At 42.4% G+C, this 19,940-nt stretch overlaps 1 protein-coding gene across 1 annotated transcript; it reads right to left on the bottom strand.

Moving 5' to 3' along the window:
• Positions 1–4,698: 4,698 nt before the first annotated feature.
• rab30 (RAB30, member RAS oncogene family) lies at positions 4,699–9,678 on the bottom strand. The gene is made up of 5 exons (XM_062552133.1): positions 9,536–9,678; positions 8,117–8,212; positions 7,391–7,474; positions 6,239–6,422; positions 4,699–5,058 (listed from the first exon to the last, which is right to left on the bottom strand). Exons 1-5 carry the CDS (start codon positions 9,536–9,538, stop codon positions 4,808–4,810), a joined length of 618 nt encoding a protein of 205 aa, XP_062408117.1. The 5' UTR covers positions 9,539–9,678; the 3' UTR covers positions 4,699–4,807.
• Positions 9,679–19,940: the final 10,262 nt, after the last annotated feature.

The following is a 19,940-nucleotide window of genomic DNA, read 5'->3' as shown; positions in this document are numbered from 1 at the left end:
CATAGGGGAGACCGGGGCTGGTTGGCACAGGGGCAGGTTGGCACACGCCTATTTTCCAGGCCCCTATAGGGTGCAGCTACAAAATTCAAACACTGGCATGATGCCCATTTTGAGTATAGTTAGTCCACCTAAGTAAGAAGTTTCAAAGTCATTAACTCTTAAGGTGAGAGAAACTTTTTGATTTTGTGACGTCAAAACTAAGAATATGCACCTCCCACTAAATTCATTCTAGAAAGGTGATAGTTAGGGACAGAAAAAATATAAATATTGCAATTGATAGATAGGGGATCTAGCTATAATTTGATATTAAGTTTGAAATCCTGTGGTGTTTGATGCTAACAGGCTAACATGATTTGTGTCAAAAGTTCTGTGCTAATGTGGGCGGGGCAGGTTGGCACACTTATTTCGGGGTTGGTTGGCACATGTATTGAGGCTTATTATTATTATATTATTAATAATCTGATATAATTAAGACATATTTTACATATAATACTAACTAATAATAACAATAATACTAATAGAAACAATATTATTATTATTATTACTACTATTTGGTAGTAGCCTAGGCTAGCAGGTAGTAGGCCTATAGTAGTTATTATGCAGCCTATTAGAATTACCACAAAAGTTGTTGATACAGGCTTATTTTATATCAGGCTTAGCATATGTGTCATTATATGATCAATATATAGATCAATAATAGAAAATAGATTGTATTTCATTTTCTTACTTGTTAAATGTGTGTTATGTAGCCTATATGAATAGACATATAATAATAAATATAACAATATGATACGATTTACTCCCTTTTGACTATAAAATTAGAATTTTCCCTTATCCTACAGTAAATTATATTTTAAAGATTCAGTGTTCAGTTAATATTGAATAGCTTATGTGTTTTTTGATACTATTTCCCACAGAACACAGCAGTTTAAATGTGTGCCAACCAACCCCACCTACATGTGCCAACCAACCCCGTGCTGGGGCAGGTTGGCACAACTGCGCAACGGCCTTTTAATCATATATAAATGAAAACAAGGGATAATTAACCAACAGTGCAAGTGCCTGATTTTTAACTGAGATCTAAACCTTTCATTGTATCATAGTTTCGGAGTTTTAAAGCAATGTATGACAGAGAAATATAACTGAGAGTAAAAAGTGTGCCAACCAGCCCCGGTCTCCCCTATCCGGCACTAAATGATTAGCAAACCATTAATATCTAGAGAGCCATCTACTATGAAAGCATGCAGACTTGTTGGAAATATAGCCTAGCTTAGGCCTATGCATTTTCTTGGCATTGTCAACATGCCATACATTTATTTAAATACTGAATGTGGTGAAAATAAGATGAAAACAGGCCACTAGTAGTGCCATTATTTTATTGTGGCAGCTTAGAGATTTACTCACATACAAGAAGCAGTGACTCAAAAAGAAGTACATGATTAACAGCTTGTACAATAAACAAAAAAAATGAAATTTAAGCATCTTGAATGTATGCCTTCCATCTACGCACTTAGCAGTGTATACTACAACCCCATAGTGTACAGTTTTAACCATAAAAGGTAGGAAATATCAAACAAAATCCATAACTTTATCCATACATGTATTGTGTATACAAGCAACATTTTGGGAGTTGTGTCTTTACAGCACAAAGGATATCTAAAGTTGAAGACGTTAGGTTTCACTAAATAATAATTTTATGAAATAATGGTCCATAAAAAGTCTACTGTCATTTATAGACAAAATTATAAAAGGTTATTGTATGTTAAAAATAGGAACTTTTCACATGTAAAAGCAACCTTACCATTGAACCACATTGGTACAGTATACTCCGTTTTGTTATACACCTGTACTGGCTGTATGGCAACCAAGTAAGGGATAACGGCCGACGAGGTGACCGGTTCGATGGAAATAATGGCTAGGTGGAGGTCTAGAACTCCGGCGACGTGCGAAGCACGGAGACGGAGTTACCTCCGCCGTGCCATTATTTCCATCGAACCGGTCGACCTCGAAGGCCGTTATCCCGCTTATCTCCCGTTTGTATTCATAACCTGTATATTTAGAACATAGTTTTATTCCACCGTTGCGTCCGTTAACATCGCTAAAACTGTCTTGACTGTGGGACTACTTTCCGCCATATATCAACTTTCTACTTGCAGGACAAAACTGCCGTTACTAGTTCTAAAATGGATGGTTGCTATGGCCAAAGGCCAGTCGTTAGTTCTAAATGGCTGGTTGCTACGGCCAAAAGCCAGTCGTTAGTTCTATCTCTCCCGTTGTCAAGCGGCCATATCCCAGGATTCTGATTAACTTTAACTTTGAAAGATCGCTACTTTTATAGCCTACATGGCATCCAACTAGCTACAATCCACCTCCGTCATATGCTACAATGTTACTATGGTTCTGCACGTCTGTATTTCAGCTTGGATGCTACGTGACAGTTCATTTAAACTTTGCAACGAGTTTGGCGAATTAATATTCAAGTGTGTTACGGGAACTACTTCAAAGGTAGCAGGTTATACGAAGTTAATGGCCACCCCATCAGCCAATCAGAGAAGAGAATTCCATTGTTGAGGGAGATAATGACAATTAACTGTATCTACACAATAAAGCTAAATTCTATATCTGGTTCTGAGCGCATTGGAGGCTCCTGTCATGCCACTGCGAATACACAAGAAAAAATATATATACAAAACTATAAAAGGTGTTTTACCTTCAAATAAAACTTGTTAATAGAAAATATATGGCAATTTCAGATTGTGGTCAGGCAACTACAAAGGCATAATTATCATCCTTCTCACTAACAATGTCACATAAAAGAAAATGCGAAAAGGAGAAAAAATGTTGATGACAGGGGACATCTCTTGGCAAATCCCTGGAAAACGGTCACACACACACACACACACACACACACACACACACACACACACACACACACACACACACACACACACACACACACACACACACACACACACACACACACACAAGCTGGTTTTAAAAGGAGCCTAATTGCGTTTATGGAGTGACAAAAATGTTTATAAAAAACACAGCAGCTGTTCCTTTCGCACAGGTTGGTGGCGTGTGGAAACAAGTCGACTACACTATCACTCTATCAAAGTGTGTCAGAAACGGCCTCCATGCTAGCTAGACATTTTAGCAGCGGGTGGTCTCATGAATGAAAACAAATGGGGCGGTTAAAGGACTTTAAAAATCATTTCAAAATACACTGGTGCAATAGAAGAGACAGGAAAATACATTATACTCAATGTAATATGAGTAACCTATAGAGGTACACAGAATTTCACCTATTGAAAATCCCAGGACTGGAGACAGAAAGTCTCACCAAATGCTCCACAAAAGCACCATGCAAAAAAGACATAATGCTAAAACAAACACGTAGCCTACATGGTCTGTTTGTAAAAACGGCAGTTAAAATGGCAGAATGATTGTGCTGTAGATTATCAATACACTACGGTATATCACAGTACAGTAACCTCAAAATGGCTGAAAATAACACGTTCCACCACGTGCACATCTCAAGCACTCTCAACAATGACAGAAGAACAATAACGTAATACAGCGCCAACATAACTAGACATAATGCTTTAAAAATAATACTGTCAAAAGAAGGGGAAAAACAGGGCTGGTACTGATGCTATTGTAGTTGGGCAGCTAATAGTGTTCTTGTGTATGTGCCATCAAAGAACGGACTCCCATATGTCTCTTTACATAGGTCTTCAATGTACAGAATCCCCACACTGCCGTGAAGCAACAGTTGAGACCATTCTTTTTTTTTCTTTTTCTGTTCAGTTTTGAGAATGAGAGCTTCCACACACAAAGAAAAAAAAATCTGGATACATCACATCTGTGTGACAAGTCCTTCGGCTGTTGCAAGTGCCTACAAATATATTTTGTTGCTGATTGATATTCCTGTTAACTAACAAAAGGATGAAAACAAAATGTAGCGTGCATTGACTTCAAATGCCTCACCATCAGTCACATGGTCTGTGTTGTGTGGGAAGTGCATTTGTGGGAACTTGTGTGACTCATGTAGGTGGGTTACATGATGGCACACGAGAGCAAAGACCTTGTCATCGTGCCCCAATTGGGCATGTGAGATCCATGTCACCTATGAAGACACTCTTGACTCATCCTAAACGTTGCAGTCATCATCATGGGGGTGATACTGCTGGTGAAGACCTGTGTTTTTCTGAGATCTCTTGCTCACACTCACACAGACACAAATGAACAATGACTGCAGGTCATCCACTACGACTAACCAGAGGTGCATACAACTCATTCCTGCAACGCATCTCTAGCAAATTTTACTGTAGAATCTCCAAAAATGACTAAATTACTAAACTTGCATTATCTGGCGAAAAAGGCATGGAGTTCTTCCCTTTTGCGTTCAGTTCAGTGGGGGGACACAGCAGCACCCCCAAGAGTCAGCAGCATGAACTGTATCTTCTCAACATTCTTTAGTGTTTACTTTAGGGGTGAATCTAAGGGACGCCTCTTTTTTTTTTCTTGACAGAAACACACCCTAACAGTTCACAGGAGGGTCATCACAAATACATAAGCATACAAACAAGACCTCGGTGGCATCAACAGCACGATGTAACTGGTCCTGCTTGACGGATGTCGTTAGAGAGCACCAACTCTATGCCCCCCCCCCTCCCCCACACACACCCTTCTCCATCCGAGGTCACAGCCAGGAGAACGGTGCATCTTCGATTTTCCTGAGCACCCCTCCCCATCCCACACACACACACACACACACACACACACACACACACACACACACTCTTCAGTTGAGGCTGCAGCAGCTTAGATAGCTGATGCTTTTCCCTTCGCCAGGCATTGGCGAGTTCTCGCTGTTGGCCAGTGTGTTCTGCTTGGCCTCGCGAATGAGCTCGCAAGCCAAGTCCAGGAAGAGCTTCTCAACGTTATCCGACTCCTTGGCGGACGTCTCCAGGTAAAGCATGCTCTGGGCCTCGGCGAACTCCTCCGCTCTCTGCCTTGCGACCTCCCGCTTCTCCGCCAGGTCGATCTTGTTCCCTGCGGCGGGGAGATTTAGTGTCAGCATACAAGGAAGGGGATTAGACTCCCCTCACATAGCGAACAGGCAGTGTTTAAACATGCTGATACATAAATGCATTTAAGTGACGACAGCAAGCTGAGCAGCCTGTCATTCAAACTCACCAGGATTATACTGCAATGCAGTCTTGGCTCTCTCTCTCTCTCTGAACTAACTTCAGCTAGATGTTACAACACTGTCAAGGTCTAACATGGATCATAAAAACAGATTTGACTATTTTGAGTCTATTCAACATGAGTACGGAACATTTGATGTGAGATAGAGCAGTTACTAATACATGGTGCAGTAGATTAGACGTGAACCAGGGAGACATATCTAATGTTGAAACTGACAAATTTGACTACTTCAGTGCCGTGTTACACTGCCGTACCATGGTACTCTTTCTGAAGGCATAAGTGAAAGATCTCCAATGTAAACAGAACTTTATTTATTGTGCAGATTTTACAGAGTAGGCTCATTTAGTCATTGCCAGGTATGAAGCAGTATTTATCCACAGCTGTTCAAATGGATAGATGCATGTACAGTAGAGGGAGTGAAACATATTTTCCTCCAGCATTAAACCCATGACTAAGTCAAGCATTGAAATACACTGCATTTCACTGAACTGAAGTTAAAGGTTTCATTTCACGACTCTAATCCAAGAAACCTTTCCTGCTAATTGTTCTTCACACTCATTTAGCTGTTTGTGTGCATTCCCCCAAAAAAACACAACCTCGAGTGTTCATGCACAGTCCTGGAGGTTTAAATTCAACAAGAACACAGCCATTCAGACTGAGTCACGGAAAGGACAGGTTTAATGTGATTGCCTTTTGGGCTCAAATATCAACAATCTCTAGTTGGAAGGCCGTTTGTGTGCATTTTGTGTGCATTCCAACAAAAACAACCTCAAGTGTTCATGCACAGTCCTGGTGGTTTAAATGGAACACGAACACAGCCGTTCAGACCGAGCCACAGAAAAGACAGGTTTAATTTGATTGCCTTTTGGGCTCAAATATCAACAATCTCTAGTTGGACGGCCTAAAAGCATGCTAATTCATAATTACTGATGTCTGACACAAAACTGGGCAATTCTGGACCTACGTAAGTTTCATGCTCTACCTTGGCACACACACACACACACACACACACACACAGACTTACCGACTAGGATGGTGACAACTTGGTTGTTCGCATATTGTTCGATCTCCCTCAGCCATTCCGGAAGGCAGCGGAATGAATCCTCACAGGTGATGTCGTAGGTGAGGATGAGAGCGTTGGCACTGCGGTAGTAGCTTTGCGTAATGGACCGGAACCTCTCCTGCCCTGCCGTGTCCCAGATCTGAAGCTGCCAGAACCCATAAAGCAATAAGCCATATGTTGTTATGCTACCATAATTGATATGTTACAGGTGCAGTTTGCAGTTGCTGTGTTCCAATGCATCTGGCCATCTTTGATTCCGTTTTTCCTAATGGGAAAATATACTGTACTACTACTACTTGCAAAGGAAATTAAAACAAATAGAGTGCGTGTCTGAAATAAAGAAAAAATATGCATGAAATGCACAGAAAGATTATTAGGCTGTGTGCGGCTTAATTCTAAATAATAATAAAAAAAACTGCATCCATACCACAGTGTGATTCACCAGTCATGGATTAACAATACCATCTCTTACAGTTCAACAGGAAATATGACAGACCCAAGGCATCAATAAATACAATGAACTAGCATATTATTTCATCATTACATAAATGTATGAGAATTGACTAGAAACATTATCAATCATTCTGCCCTCAGGAAGGAAAAGCTTACGCAATAGTGCTTATCTATGAGTACAACAGGACCTCTTCAGTTTGAGGTTTCAAGGAATCACGCGGATGCATTAGTCTCCACAGCTGCATTTCCTCTCTTCAAACACACCAGACATTTGAAAACCCACCAGAGAGACATTAATTAATATTCATAACACCCATCATCTTAGTGCAATTCTGTCTGAGGGGGATTTATCATGTGTACGCGGATGACAAGGCATCAAAGGCAGCACTGGAGCTTCAGCATTCTACTGAGAATGCTGATGATTTGAGCAGTCACAGGGCAGATCTTAGTCAAGAGCCTACAGTAGCATTTTATTTCACTTTGTGTGCAACGTGTTGATTTAACCAACAAGGCAAGTGAACATATTCTACAGGTAGGGTAATAGAAGAACCGTTTTTTAAATGCCATCTGTCACAGTAACAGTATTACAATGATATTACATTACTATTCACAGCGTAGTGATGCACTACGTATTAGTAACACGAGAAGAAGAAACCTTACCTTGACCTTTTCCCCTTTTATTTCCAGAGTTTTGATCATAAAGTCCACCCCGATGGTGGCCCCTTGCCCAGGAGGGAAAAGGCCCTGGAATGGGGAGCAGAGAGAGACAGCATTAACCCGAAACATCTCACTTCATGAATGTCCTCTTTGTCATTAACTGTAACTGCACATAACATCCTACTGGCTGCACAGGAGGGAAAAAAACACACTCCATATTAAGTTTCCCATAGTGTTTCCATTTACAAACTGATAAAACTAACAACACATTAACTACAGCTAACAAAATATTATTGGCTGTGTTATTTGTATTTTACTGGTTGTCATGTTTACATTCATGTCTTGTTTGTGATAACCAACAAAATGCACAAATACTGAAGGGGTCCAGGTTAAACCAGCAAATCGTTTTCTAGCATAAACAGTCCTTGAATGTCAGTGGCATTAGTTACTACTCATAAACACTGAAGTCCATGCTCTGTGAATGGCAAGTATTGCTTTAGCCTTCTCTGTAGAAACATAGTGCTGTCTGTCCCTTTCTATTTTCTCACTCTCATCTTATAACCTTTTACCTGCTGAGCATCTCCAGTCACAACACTGGCAGCTCAGCTACAAGGCCAAAGGGCAGCAAATGCTTCAAACAACATTCTATAAGGGCCTTATAAGGATTTAACCGCCCGATTTATCTACAAGGAAAACATAAAATTGAAACCAATGAGCATTAATACCAACCTGTGTGAACCGCCGGACAAGGCAAGTCTTCCCAACTCCTGCATTTCCAATCAGCACAATTTTGAACAAGTAGTCATAATCTTCTGTACTCATACTCTATTTCAGAGAAAGAGAAAGAGTTGGATTAGACTCATAGTTAGCCCTGCACGTTATCTGTGAATTCAAAGATGTCAATAGGTCTATTTCACAGAATTTTATATTTTTGTCCTATATACATGTTTAGAATTTTGTAAAAACTATGTGTAATCTTTCACCTCTATCAACTCAGTATCTGAATCATGTAGAAGAGTTTTTCATATGCCCTATCAAAAGACCTATTGTCTAAGTAAAACACATTCAGTGTTTCGCTCCTTCCTCTCTCCCTCTCTCTGGAGGGTCCAAGACGTTGCTATGGTAGAGCCTTCTGTGCATGTGTTTTAATGTGCTGGTTGCCAAGGCCTATGGCAAGATACTGAAAGGATTGCAATAAAACCAAAACACACACAAGGGGTTTAGGGAAAGAACGCACAGACAGGAGCCCTGCAACCCAGAGCACATGCATCACACGTCTCAAAAAGAGCATACAAACACACACACACACACACACACACACACACACACACACACACACACACACACACACACATAGCAGTGGCAACATCAGTCAACTATTTTAACTACTAACTTCAACATACAAAATCCTAAATGTAATGTCAAAAAGCTAGAGGCTGGAAGTTAGGCCTTGAGGCATAAGACAGCGCCCGAGTTCGAATGAGTCATAAAAAAAGAGCACAATTAAAGCTGCTTGAAGGTAAATAAACATTTCCTCAAAAGCAAATCACTTGTATAGCCTAAGCCACATGCAGAGGCATGACACAAAAATCACTTGACACGTCTAAATTTAACAACACACTATTTTCAGTGATTAACGTTGTCTCAACCAGACGCAATTCCAATTTCATAAAACCACAGGTTTAATGGGTGAGTATCTTAAATAGTTAAATTAAGCATTTTGGCAACAAATAATGTTGGGTGCGGTGGCCAACATGGGGAACTGAAATACTCAGCAACATGAAATTGACACTGTTCTAATTTATATTCAATGAGAAAAAAAACAGATAGGCTTGCTAACAAAACAGCCATCCGAACAGCCGAACCTTATTGATGCTTGGGCGCTAGCTAACATAACAGGCTAGCTCATATGTAAGGCTAATTTTGAACTAATGCCGAGTATTCACGTCGTAGGTTATAGCTATGCCTAAATTGTGAAAGACTAGGATACTGTCCATCCCTTGAAATTACCAATTGAGCATCCATAAACCAAGAAGAAGAGAACTCGGAAAGCTGTGGCTAACCGCTAGTTTGCTAGCCACCAAGATGCTTGCACTTTGGACAGCATTAACTTGAATAACGGAAATATTTTATGATATTTGCACTTACCATAAATTGGGGGATGGACCCCGATAACAATACTATTTCGTGTGCATTCGGTACTGCCTGCAGCAATCAACGCAATCGGCTTGTATTGACAGCCCAGCTTGGAATATGGGTAAAGCTGCTCCGGTTGCACAATGATTGCAGAGGAGTTTCCTCCGTTTTTACAATGACATCATTCCAGTCAGCCCACCGTGGCTAGGACCACTGAGAGCATCGGGACATGTAGGCTGTGGCCTATGTATGAAATCATATTATATTGTGCTGTAATCGATTTACACAATTTACACGATTTCAATTAATGCAAACACTTTATCGTCCAATAAAAGCAGTCAGTGTCGAAAGTTATTAAAACATAGGCCTGCCTAATGTGCAAAAGAGCTTGAAGAACCGATAGGGACCTACCAAAGTGCAAACTTTACACAGACAGTAAAAAATAAAAAAATAAAAGAGGCCTTTTATTGTCAAGGTAAAAGTTGGTCATTTGGTTGCATACTATTTTCTAAATGTATCATATGGGCATTTATTTCTCCTAAATGTTTTATTTCCTCAGTGTCAGCCAACGCATGGCTATTCAAAGCAGGTTGAATGGCTACATTAGTTTTAAATGGAAAAACTGTAGCAGGTTTGTGAAAAAAGGAACACGGGAAAGTTGACAGAGTTCACGATGCGTCTGACGTAGCCTGGGCCTGGCCTGCTCGACTGTGATGTCACAATGAAATAAATTATCCAAAGTTCTCCTCAGCAATATTTCATTCAGTTGATCGCACATTGATTACAGGGAAGCCCATTTCTGAAAATGTTCTGGTCGAATTGAGACATACCTGATCTATAAAGAATTGTATTCTTTATAGATCAGTGAGATGAGGTAGGTAAATCTCAGCTAGCCATATCCATACTGGGAATTATTTATTATAGATAATAATAATAATAATAATAATAGAAATAACAACATGTCATTTAGAAAGTGCCTTTCAGTGATAAAAAAGCTTGCTATTTAATATCTAGAAAATGGTGAATTCCAGTGAAAGACTGGTTGCTGAGGAGCTAAGTGCCACACATGATGACGGTAAGGCTTTATACCCCCTTCATTCTGTTTTTTAACACGAAATGTAGCCTATGTGTTGCGATATCAAAATGAATTTGTAACCTGGAACCTACATTTGTATTGTTCTGTCTGTATAGCAGCTCCGCTAACACCTCCCTCACCCTCTGTGGAGCAAAAGATGGTGAAAGTCCACACCGTGAGGCTGCCTGAGGGTTTGTCAGTCTGTACCTACTTAAAGGACATGGAGAAAGAGTATGTGTCTCATTTTGTCCTACCTGAAATAGTATTTTATAATTTAATCTGCAAAAGCACTCAAATGACATATTGTACCTCTTCTGTAGGCAATGGACAGCTATTTCTCAAGGAACCATTGGCCCTGTGAGTGACTAATCTTTTTAAAATATGTTACCAAAAATAATTTTAACATACCTAGAAATATGATTACAAGGAATTACCAGTGAAATGAAAACGCATAAAATGCAATGTAAATATGTCAAACATGTGTTGATAGGGTAGACATAGTGGTTGCTAAGTTAAATAAAGTGGTTGCTATGAAGGTTGCCATGGTGATTATGTTAGTTGCTTGGGCAGTTGCTAGGTTGACATGACAGTGGTTGTTTGGTTGTTGCTAGGGTGATTGATATGGTTGCTAGGGTGCTGCTAAGGTAGACATGGTGGTTGCTATGCTGGGTGCTATGTTGGTTGCTATGTTTACAGTATGGTAGTGGTTGCTAAGGTAATTAAGATTGTTGCTAGGGTGTTGCTAGGGCTATCACAGTGTTTACTATGCTATTTAAAGTGATTGCCTTTGTGGTTGCTATGTTGACATTACCCAGTAAGCACAAGAACGTCTGCAAGGCGTCTTGAAGATGTGTTCGAAAGGTCTGCTGGACGGCTGTAAGATGTATTCTAGAGAGCGTTTGCTCATCTGGCAGACGTATCTGATACGTCTTGCTAAGATCTTCAAACAGCGTTTAGCAGCCGTATCCCAGATGCTCATCAATACGTCATAATAGGACATCCATCTCCCTAACGTCTTACAAAGATCTTATAAAGGTATTAAATATGATAAAGATCTAGAACTACGACACGCATTCTCAGTGAGATGCCGCCGCTGTTTGCAAGATCTAAATAAGACGTTCTAAATGGAACGCGATGTAATTAAGCTGTTCAGATCTTGCAGGCGTCTTGGAGACGTATTTGTCTCTATTTGTGCTGACTGGGTATGATAATGGCTGCTAGGTTGACATTATAATGGTGTTTGTCAAGTTGTTGCTTGGGTAATTATGTTAGTTGCTAAAGCAGTTGCTAGGTTGACATGATAGTGGTTGTTTGGTTGTTGCTAGGGTGATTGATATGGTTGCTAAGATGTTGCTAGGGTAGACATGGTGGTTGCTATGCTGGTTGCTATGTTGGTTGCTATGTTTACAGTATGGTAGTGATTGCTAAGGTAATTAAGATTGTTGCTAGGGTGTTGCTAGGGCTGTCACAGTGTTTACTATGCTATTTAAAGTGATTGCCTTTGGGGTTGCTATGTTGACATTATGATAATGGCTGCTAGGTTGACATTATAATGGTGGTTGTCAGGTTGTTGCTTGGCTAAATGAGACGGTTGCCAGGGTGTTGCTAGAGTGATCAGTAATTTCAATACAATATAACAAATGTTACAAAAATGACAAAAGAATAGCAGCCATGTCCTTTAGAAGAACCATTTTTTTTAAATGAAGTTTGTACATAAAGTGTTGAGAACAGTGGTGCTAATCTGAGAACATTGTTGTCATTGTCATTGTTCTCAATACAATATTTCAATACAATATTTTCAATATTTTCATGCACTGCAATTAGTTTCAGAGGTCAACAGGTCATGCAGAACAACCTGATTTATTGTCCTTGTTCAAAATAGGTTACAAGGGTCGCGGTCCTCAAAGTATGCAAAAGCATAGTACAGGTGGTGTCCTTGAGTGCCATCAAGGTTGTTATTCCAGCTGTTATGAGACTGGCGATACGAGACCCAGAGACTCCACTGGCGTCAGGTGCAGTGGACGAACCTGAAGAGCCTAGCAGTGAGACACCAGTCAGATGTGCGTCATCATCATCATCGTCAATCATGTACATCGAGGATGAAAAAGATGTGATGATTCTTAAGCATGGTAACCTGGTGGATATTGTTCCAAAGAATGACACTAGCAGGCTGCCTTCATGGTGTGTAATTGCCCTCAAAGAGACGCCTGTTGTTGAGTTGTCACAAAAGAGGTAGGTTTATGAAAGAATGTAATAATGTCAGTATATATGATACAAAATATGATACTATGACTTTAATATAGTGTATACAGTGTGATTAAGTGTTTTCTCTGTCTGGAAGGTCTTGCTCATCTGTTGGAGCTGCTTCATTCAGTGGACTCCTGAAAGCTAATTATGGGATATCCGTGGCGAGCATCCGGAACTCTGTTCAGAAGAATCTGAGCAAATTAGATGGAGTCGGCCCTGCAGCCAACTCGAACCACTTGAACCATGCCATCGTTAGAGAGGTTGTTGACATGGTCAATTTCAACATTGCCAAGGCCTGCAAGATGCTGAATGGCGCCAAGGAGACCAAGAGCCATGAGTTGGTTCACATTGTGACTTCTCTGATTGATGCTCATGCCATTTCTGAGACAGGCACCATTTTGGCTGTGGAGGAAAATGAAGAGCTGGACACAGCCTTAGAGTGCACTACTGGAGAAGCTATGACTGCTGTTATCAGTGCCGCAGAAACATGTTTTGATGGAAACAAGAAGGCAAAGTCACTGCTGGCATCGATGAAAAGTGCTCTTAGAATCTTGACTGACAAAAGCACTTCTGTTGAAGATACTCAGCTATGTCTAATAGAGGAAAGGCCTTCAGTAAGTGATAAAGAGATTGCCAGTCAAAAGGCTAACCAGGCTCACAGAGAGATAGTGCAGAAACTTAGCTGTGAAGACTTCCATAGCCAGGCAACAAAGGCCGTCAGCGACGTTCTCAGTGCTGAGATCCGGCCACAAAGCAGTGCGGTACCAAACGATGGTCTGCCTTCTCCCACCCCATCTGTCCAAAGCACTGCCTCTCTGATTGTTGATGCTTTTGTGGCTGACATCATGTCAGCAGTTAGGGCCACTCAAAGCTCGCCCATGTGTGAGAAAGAGGGGGGATCTGCTGCTCAGGGCGGAGACCGTCCACAATTCCTAAAGAACCAGAGAGTCGTAGTCACCGGAGGGCTTTATCACAAAGTGCGCGCCATGCTTTGGCACTTTTTCAAGAAGCTGAGTGGAACCTCTTCTGTTCACCAGAGTGAGAAAGTGATGGAGAACAAGTCGGGAGTGATGGAGGATGCTCACAGCTCCCATGACTCTGTGAAAACAGTGCCCTCCGTTGTTAGTGAGTCCGAGCTGAGGCTCCTTGCTCAAAGTGACCAAGCCCTTGCCACTGTGAGGGTGTGCCATATGACCCAGAACGAGCTGGACTCTTGCACCATAGATGTTTTGAATAATGTGGCTTTTTCATACCTGCCCAAGTATTCACGAGAACGGGTTTTGAATACACCTGTTCAAGAGTTTGTGGACAGCATCCTCTCCGAAATCGACAGCTGGTCATCATCCGGCTCATCACCAACTGACGACACCAAATGTGATGAGCAATTGTCTGGCAGGCCAGCAAGCGCATCTCTTCCATGCCTCTCAAACCTAGGCAGTGAAAAGTGTAAGAAAAGAGCTCTCAAGGCAGCGAGTGATGTGATGCTTACGGCAGTTAGTGGCTGCATTTCTTTGCGCCCATGCTCGCCTGATGGCCCAATGCTCAACAAAGATTTGTCCGAAAATCTGCCAGTGGGCTCCAGATGCCAGCTGGAACATGAACAGACCACTCCAGATGTGAATTCTGCAGCCAAACGCATCGTTGATCAGTTCGTAAATGGCATGAGGACTTGTCTTGAGACCCTGCAGTGTGACAATGGGACTCCAAAAGGAGGTTGTTTCACAGGTGTTTCAACAATTTTCCAAAGTGTGGAAGACACCGTGAGAGAGTTTTTCGCCCATGTATCATGCAAGGGCAAAGGCCAAGTTGAACAGCTTGAGGCCCAATCCCTGTGTTCCGAGGTCTCTGCGCACTGTAAGCATCAAAGTGAGGGCTGCAATGGCTGTGCAAAAGCAGTGACGCGAAAGATGTTGATGCTCTTCACGGCAAAGTCAGTTCCAGCTGACTCTTCCAGCTCTGCTGTAGCGTCCGTCGCAGATAGCATTATTCTTGAGCTAGAAACCCAACTGGCCTGTTCTGGCACACGTGATTCTGGTGAGTCCAGCCTTGTGAAATCTGAAATGGCAGACAAACTCTCCAGCGATGAGTTCCACGCTACCGTGACTAGGGAAGTGAGCCAGGTGCTGCTTAAATTAGCGCAAAGTTTTACTGGACCTGTGATGTTGGACAACCCTCTAGGCTTCTCTCCTGCCTCTGATTCCGCTTCCATCGCATCCAGCCTCGTGGGAACCGTTCTAGATGGAGTCCGATGCCTGATGAACTCCCCAGCCCAAGATGCTCTGACTCAAGATTTGAAAGTGTGGTCCGCCACACGTGATATGTACGGTCGCTTGCAGTTGAATCTCAGAGATTTCTTTACGAAGCTGTCAAGCCGCCAAAGGAAGGCTGTGCATTCTGCTTCAGCTAAGGAAGCTATCGGCCAAGTCTTGCTTTGCATTCAGGAGGAGCTCGCAAAGTCAAGCAAGTTCCAAAGTTCTGACGACAACGTCAAGGAGATAACGGTCGTCATTGATTCACTGATTGAAGATGTTGGGTTGGTGGACCGTCACACTGACCTGGACCTGGATAGGCCCCTCTCCTCCTTATCTGGTACCTCAGAAGGAAGCTGGTCAAACTGGAGTGAGGAGAGCCTTCCTGAAGAGTCTGTGGTCATACCAGAGGTCTCCACTGCAGCCCCCATGGCAGCAGACACATTGGTGGCTGTGAACATTGACCTGAGCGATTTGCCTCAAGATGAGGCTTCTGCGTGTGTACCGCACGAAACCGTAGTGAGCGCTGTGAACAGCATCACCTCGACGCTCGGCTTGCAAAATGAGGAGAGCTCCAGCAGGCCGCCCTCTCAGGGTCATCTGACCTCAGTGTGGAAGAGATTAGAAAAGGCTCTCTCCCAGGGACATATTCAGTCCTCTCAGGACCTGATTGAGGACGTTTACCAGATTCTCCTGAAGGGTAGACAAACTGTTGCTGCTGCAAAGTCTGCCTCCGACTCTGCTCTTGTTGCCATGAAACAGGCCCAGGATGTACCTCAAGGAGCCATGGTTAGCCAGATCATAGGCATGTTCGCACAGGAGTGTGTGAGGGATTTATTTCTGCCTTGCTTCCAATTGCCCTCGCCATGGAAGTCAGGTGCAAGGGCCCCCCTGAGGTCGGCCGCTGCCTCAGTGTCCTGTCCAGGTGGCCTAAGCTCCATGGCCAGAAACGGAGAGGACCGCGCCGCGGAATCACCGTCTCAGATTCTGGCAGAGGTATTGCAGGTTGCCATGAATGCGATGGTCGCTGACGTCATGAATATACTCTCCCTGGCAACGCGTTCGCCCATGGATATGGAAGCTTTTCTGAAGGAGTCTGGTTTACCCGGTTACGATGTTGCCTTCAACACACCAGATTTAGGACTCCTGGACGACAAGAGACGTGCAGACAGTCAGGAAGGTTCTACGGACTACTCCAGCCTTGTGTCTGTGCTCATGATCCGCCTGCTGTCAAAGCTACAAAATGAGGATTCACTCTCTGACGATATGCTGGATCAATGCAGAGAACTTATCAACAAGGTGCTCTCTGAGCTCACAGCAGCACTTGGTGTCTCCAAAACTGACTTTTGCCCTGCTGGTGTGAACATTTGCAAAGTATTCAAAGTTATCTACAATAACCTCCTGAGTGAATATGGATCAAAGAACAGTGTCCTGTTGGCCTTGGAGATAAAGGACCCCTCAGTAGAGAAGATTGTTGTGAGATCTTTGATCAGCGAGATTACGACTGATGTGACAAATGATAATGACGCTACACCTAAGAAAGACAAGAGAGGGAGTGGATGCTTTCAGTTCCTTCCAAATATGAAGAAGATTAAGTCTTGCCTGAAGGTAAAATTGACCTTTTTACATTATGTTAAAACACTGTTATGATATGCCACACGCTCAAGATTTGTATAAATAATGATTGACTGCTCTGCCTCTCCGATGATCAGAGAAACAAGTCAGGCAGCCAAAGAAAGGCCAACGCAGATGGAGCCACAGCAATCAGCATCACTGACAATATTGCCGGTAAGTGTACATTACACACACAAGCTTGTGTCCAAGTGGGAGCACCACATGTCCAAAATGTGAATCTATTCTAATTCATAAATTAATATTTTGTATTGCGTGATCGAAGTAGTAATCTTTTTTAATATCAGAAATTCAGAAATTCATCAAGTCACCTTTTCCAACCTGCCTCTTGTTCAGTTTCCCCAGAGTCCTTTGCCTGTTCGGTCTCATTGGATGAGGAGCCATGCATCCCCATTGGCTCACCTGAGAAGAGACGCTCTCTCTTCACCCGCATCAGATCTTTCTTTAAGAGGAGGTCTTCTGCGGTCTCGCCAGTGTAGCTCAAGTAACAACTTGAATGGCCTCAGCTGTGGCGCAACTGGCTGGGGCACCTGCACTGTACGCTGTGACCTGGGTTCGATTCCCGCCCTGCGGTCCTTTCCGGATATTACCCCTGCTCTCTCTCCCATTCACTTCCTGTCACCCTTCACTTCAAAAGGCCCCAAAATCTTTAATCTAAATGTAACTTTTTGAACCTCTGTTATTTTTTGCTCCTGTGCGTCCCCATTGGCTCACCTGAGAAGAGATGTTCTCTCTTCACCCGCATCAGATCTTTCTTTAAGAGGAGGTTCTCTGCGGTCTCGCCAGTGCAGCACAAGTAACAACTTGAACCAACCAAACGGAAAAACTTGAATTTGAATTTATTCTTTTAGAACCTCTGCTATTTTTTGCTCCTGTGCGGCCCCATTGGATGAGGAGCCATGCTCCGCCTCTGGCTCTCCTGAGAGGAGATGCTCTCTCTTCACCCGCATCTTTAAGAGGAGGTCCCATGTGGTCTTGCCAGTGCAGCTCAAATAGACAAACAAAAAACTTGAATTTAATTTTATTCTTTTACTTTTTGAACCTCTTGTTATTTTTTGCTCCTGTGCGGCCCCATTGGCTCACCTTAGAAGAGATGCTCTCTCTTCACCTGAATCAGATCTTTCTTTAAGAGGAGGTCCTCTGCGGTCTCGCCAGTGCAGCACAAGTAACAACTTGAACCAACCAAATGGAAAAACTTGAACTTAAATGTATTCTTTTACTTACTTTGATAGTAGATATTGACAGGAAGTGAATGGAAGGGAGAGCAGGGGTAGGAACCAGAAAGGAACATGGGCCAGGAATTGAACCCGGGTCACCGGTGTGCGGTGCAGGTGCCCCAGCCAGCTGGGCCACAGCTGGGGCCCTGCATCTGATCTTTCTTTCTTTACGACGAGTTCCTATGTGGTCTCGCCAGTGCAGCTCAACTAGCCAAAAAAAAAACTTGAATTTAAATGTATTCTTTTACTTTTTGAACCTTCTCAAGAGGACAAATAAGTCAATAAAACTCAATAAACTATTCATGCATTCAACTGTGTCTCGTTGTCTTTTTTTTTCTGAAGTTCAAGTAGAAGTTTAAGCAAGTCAAGTCAAGTCAAGTCAAGTTTATTTATATATTTCATACACAGAGGTCATTTAATGTGCTTTTATAAACAAAAACCAAACAGTAATAGCAGATGTGCAGTGTCATGTTTAGTAAGTAAGTAAGTAATGTAATGTAATATTTATTCATAAAGCACATTTACAACAGTTCACATGACCAAAGTGCTGTACATAGTATAATAAAATAAATAAATAAATAACAATACTGTATAAAAATTACACATAAAACACAAAAACATCAAATTAAGGGGGAGAGAAAGCAAGGGTGTAAAGGTGGGTTTTGAGCCTTGATTTAAAAGGGGAAATGAAGGGGGCATCATCACGTATTTGTGGTGGCTTTTTGTTATAATCGGGAGTGGTGGATATGTAGAAGACCCTAAGGGAACAGGAACACTGGTACTGAAAAAACAATTCAACACAAAGAAAATTCATCATTCGAGATTATACTGAACAATAATAGATTTGCATAACTAGTACATATTTCAATTGTTTGTGAACGTTTACCTGCTGTGAGCATCCATTTAGAAATAAATGTAGAATTCTAGAAATCCTGGATCTTATCATTAGTAGGCTAGCAGCTAGGCTAGTTAACCGTTACCGTACCCATAGCCTACCCAACTTGTCTGACACGTCCCAGGTTGTCAGAATGCCTGTGTAAACTAAGTTTGTGAACTTTTCGGTTACATATAATATTTATCAGACTAACATGACATCAACACCAATTTAGTTTTACATTTCTACTAGATAATGCACTTACCATGATCACAAAGACAGCAGTCTTGCCCTCTCTGCTTGTCCGATAGAGAGATGTTCCGTTTAGAGAGTGTTCTGTTCGGTTACTTTAGGCGCGTCTGATCTGCGCAGCTCCCGCGGATCCGGCCCACACCCGCCGGGCGGACCATGGAGCGGACTCAGTTAATTTGTGGCGCTTCTGGTCTGCGCAGCTGCCCCGGATCGGCGCCGCACCCGCCGGACGGACTGTCACAGTCAGAAGCTACACACAAGTCTGGCGCAAAGTTGGTGCAGATCCGCATAACGAGTGCGACTCCTATGCGGATCTGCTGATTCGAAAACGGATCCGGCCCAAAGGTAAATGCTGTCTGGGAATTGATTCAAATAAAAAAAAAAGTTTACAAATTGGTTATAGGCCTACAGTTATAAGGTTGTCACTATGCACTCTTTCAGTTAAGCCATCTCAGAGGTAGAAACACCTTTGCCACACCCAATTTCATTTAGGCCTATAGGCAGTCTTCCTCACTGGCAAAGATGTGGAAGTCAGTTCTTGTAGCCTAGCCTAATTGCAATTCAATCCCAGGAGGAAAGCAGATAAAAGCAGAGTTTCACATTTCACTATTCTCCAATCATACAGAGGCAATATAGGGCCATCCAACCCAGTTCATTATCTGCGCCGCCTCCAACTTGCAAACTCTTTGATAAAAATCCACACACTTAAGGCCTGCACCAGACATTTCAAAACACTGACGGTCGATGTCTGCCATAGACTCGTTACTTCACCAGACTTGAACTGAAGTTTACATGTAAGTTACAAGTCTTCCCATCTGACGTTCCTCCTGGAACTCGGAAGACAACTCAACTATAGCCTGCAGGCTTATCA

The sequence above is a fragment of the Sardina pilchardus genome, chromosome 13 (genome assembly GCF_963854185.1).
Source record: "Sardina pilchardus chromosome 13, fSarPil1.1, whole genome shotgun sequence".
Taxonomy (NCBI): Eukaryota; Metazoa; Chordata; class Actinopteri; order Clupeiformes; family Clupeidae; genus Sardina; species Sardina pilchardus.
The sequence above is the reverse complement of the archived record's forward strand: the minus strand, read 5'-3'. Positions and strand labels throughout refer to the sequence as shown.

Coding starts and splice junctions, on each gene's coding strand:
- rab30 (XM_062552133.1), bottom strand. Junction 7,475..8,116: donor TTGTCCGGCGGTTCACACAG/GTTGGTATTAAT, acceptor TCCCCATTCCAG/GGCCTTTTCCCTCCTGGGCA. Junction 6,423..7,390: donor TAAAAGGGGAAAAGGTCAAG/GTAAGGTTTCTT, acceptor GGGTTCTGGCAG/CTTCAGATCTGGGACACGGC.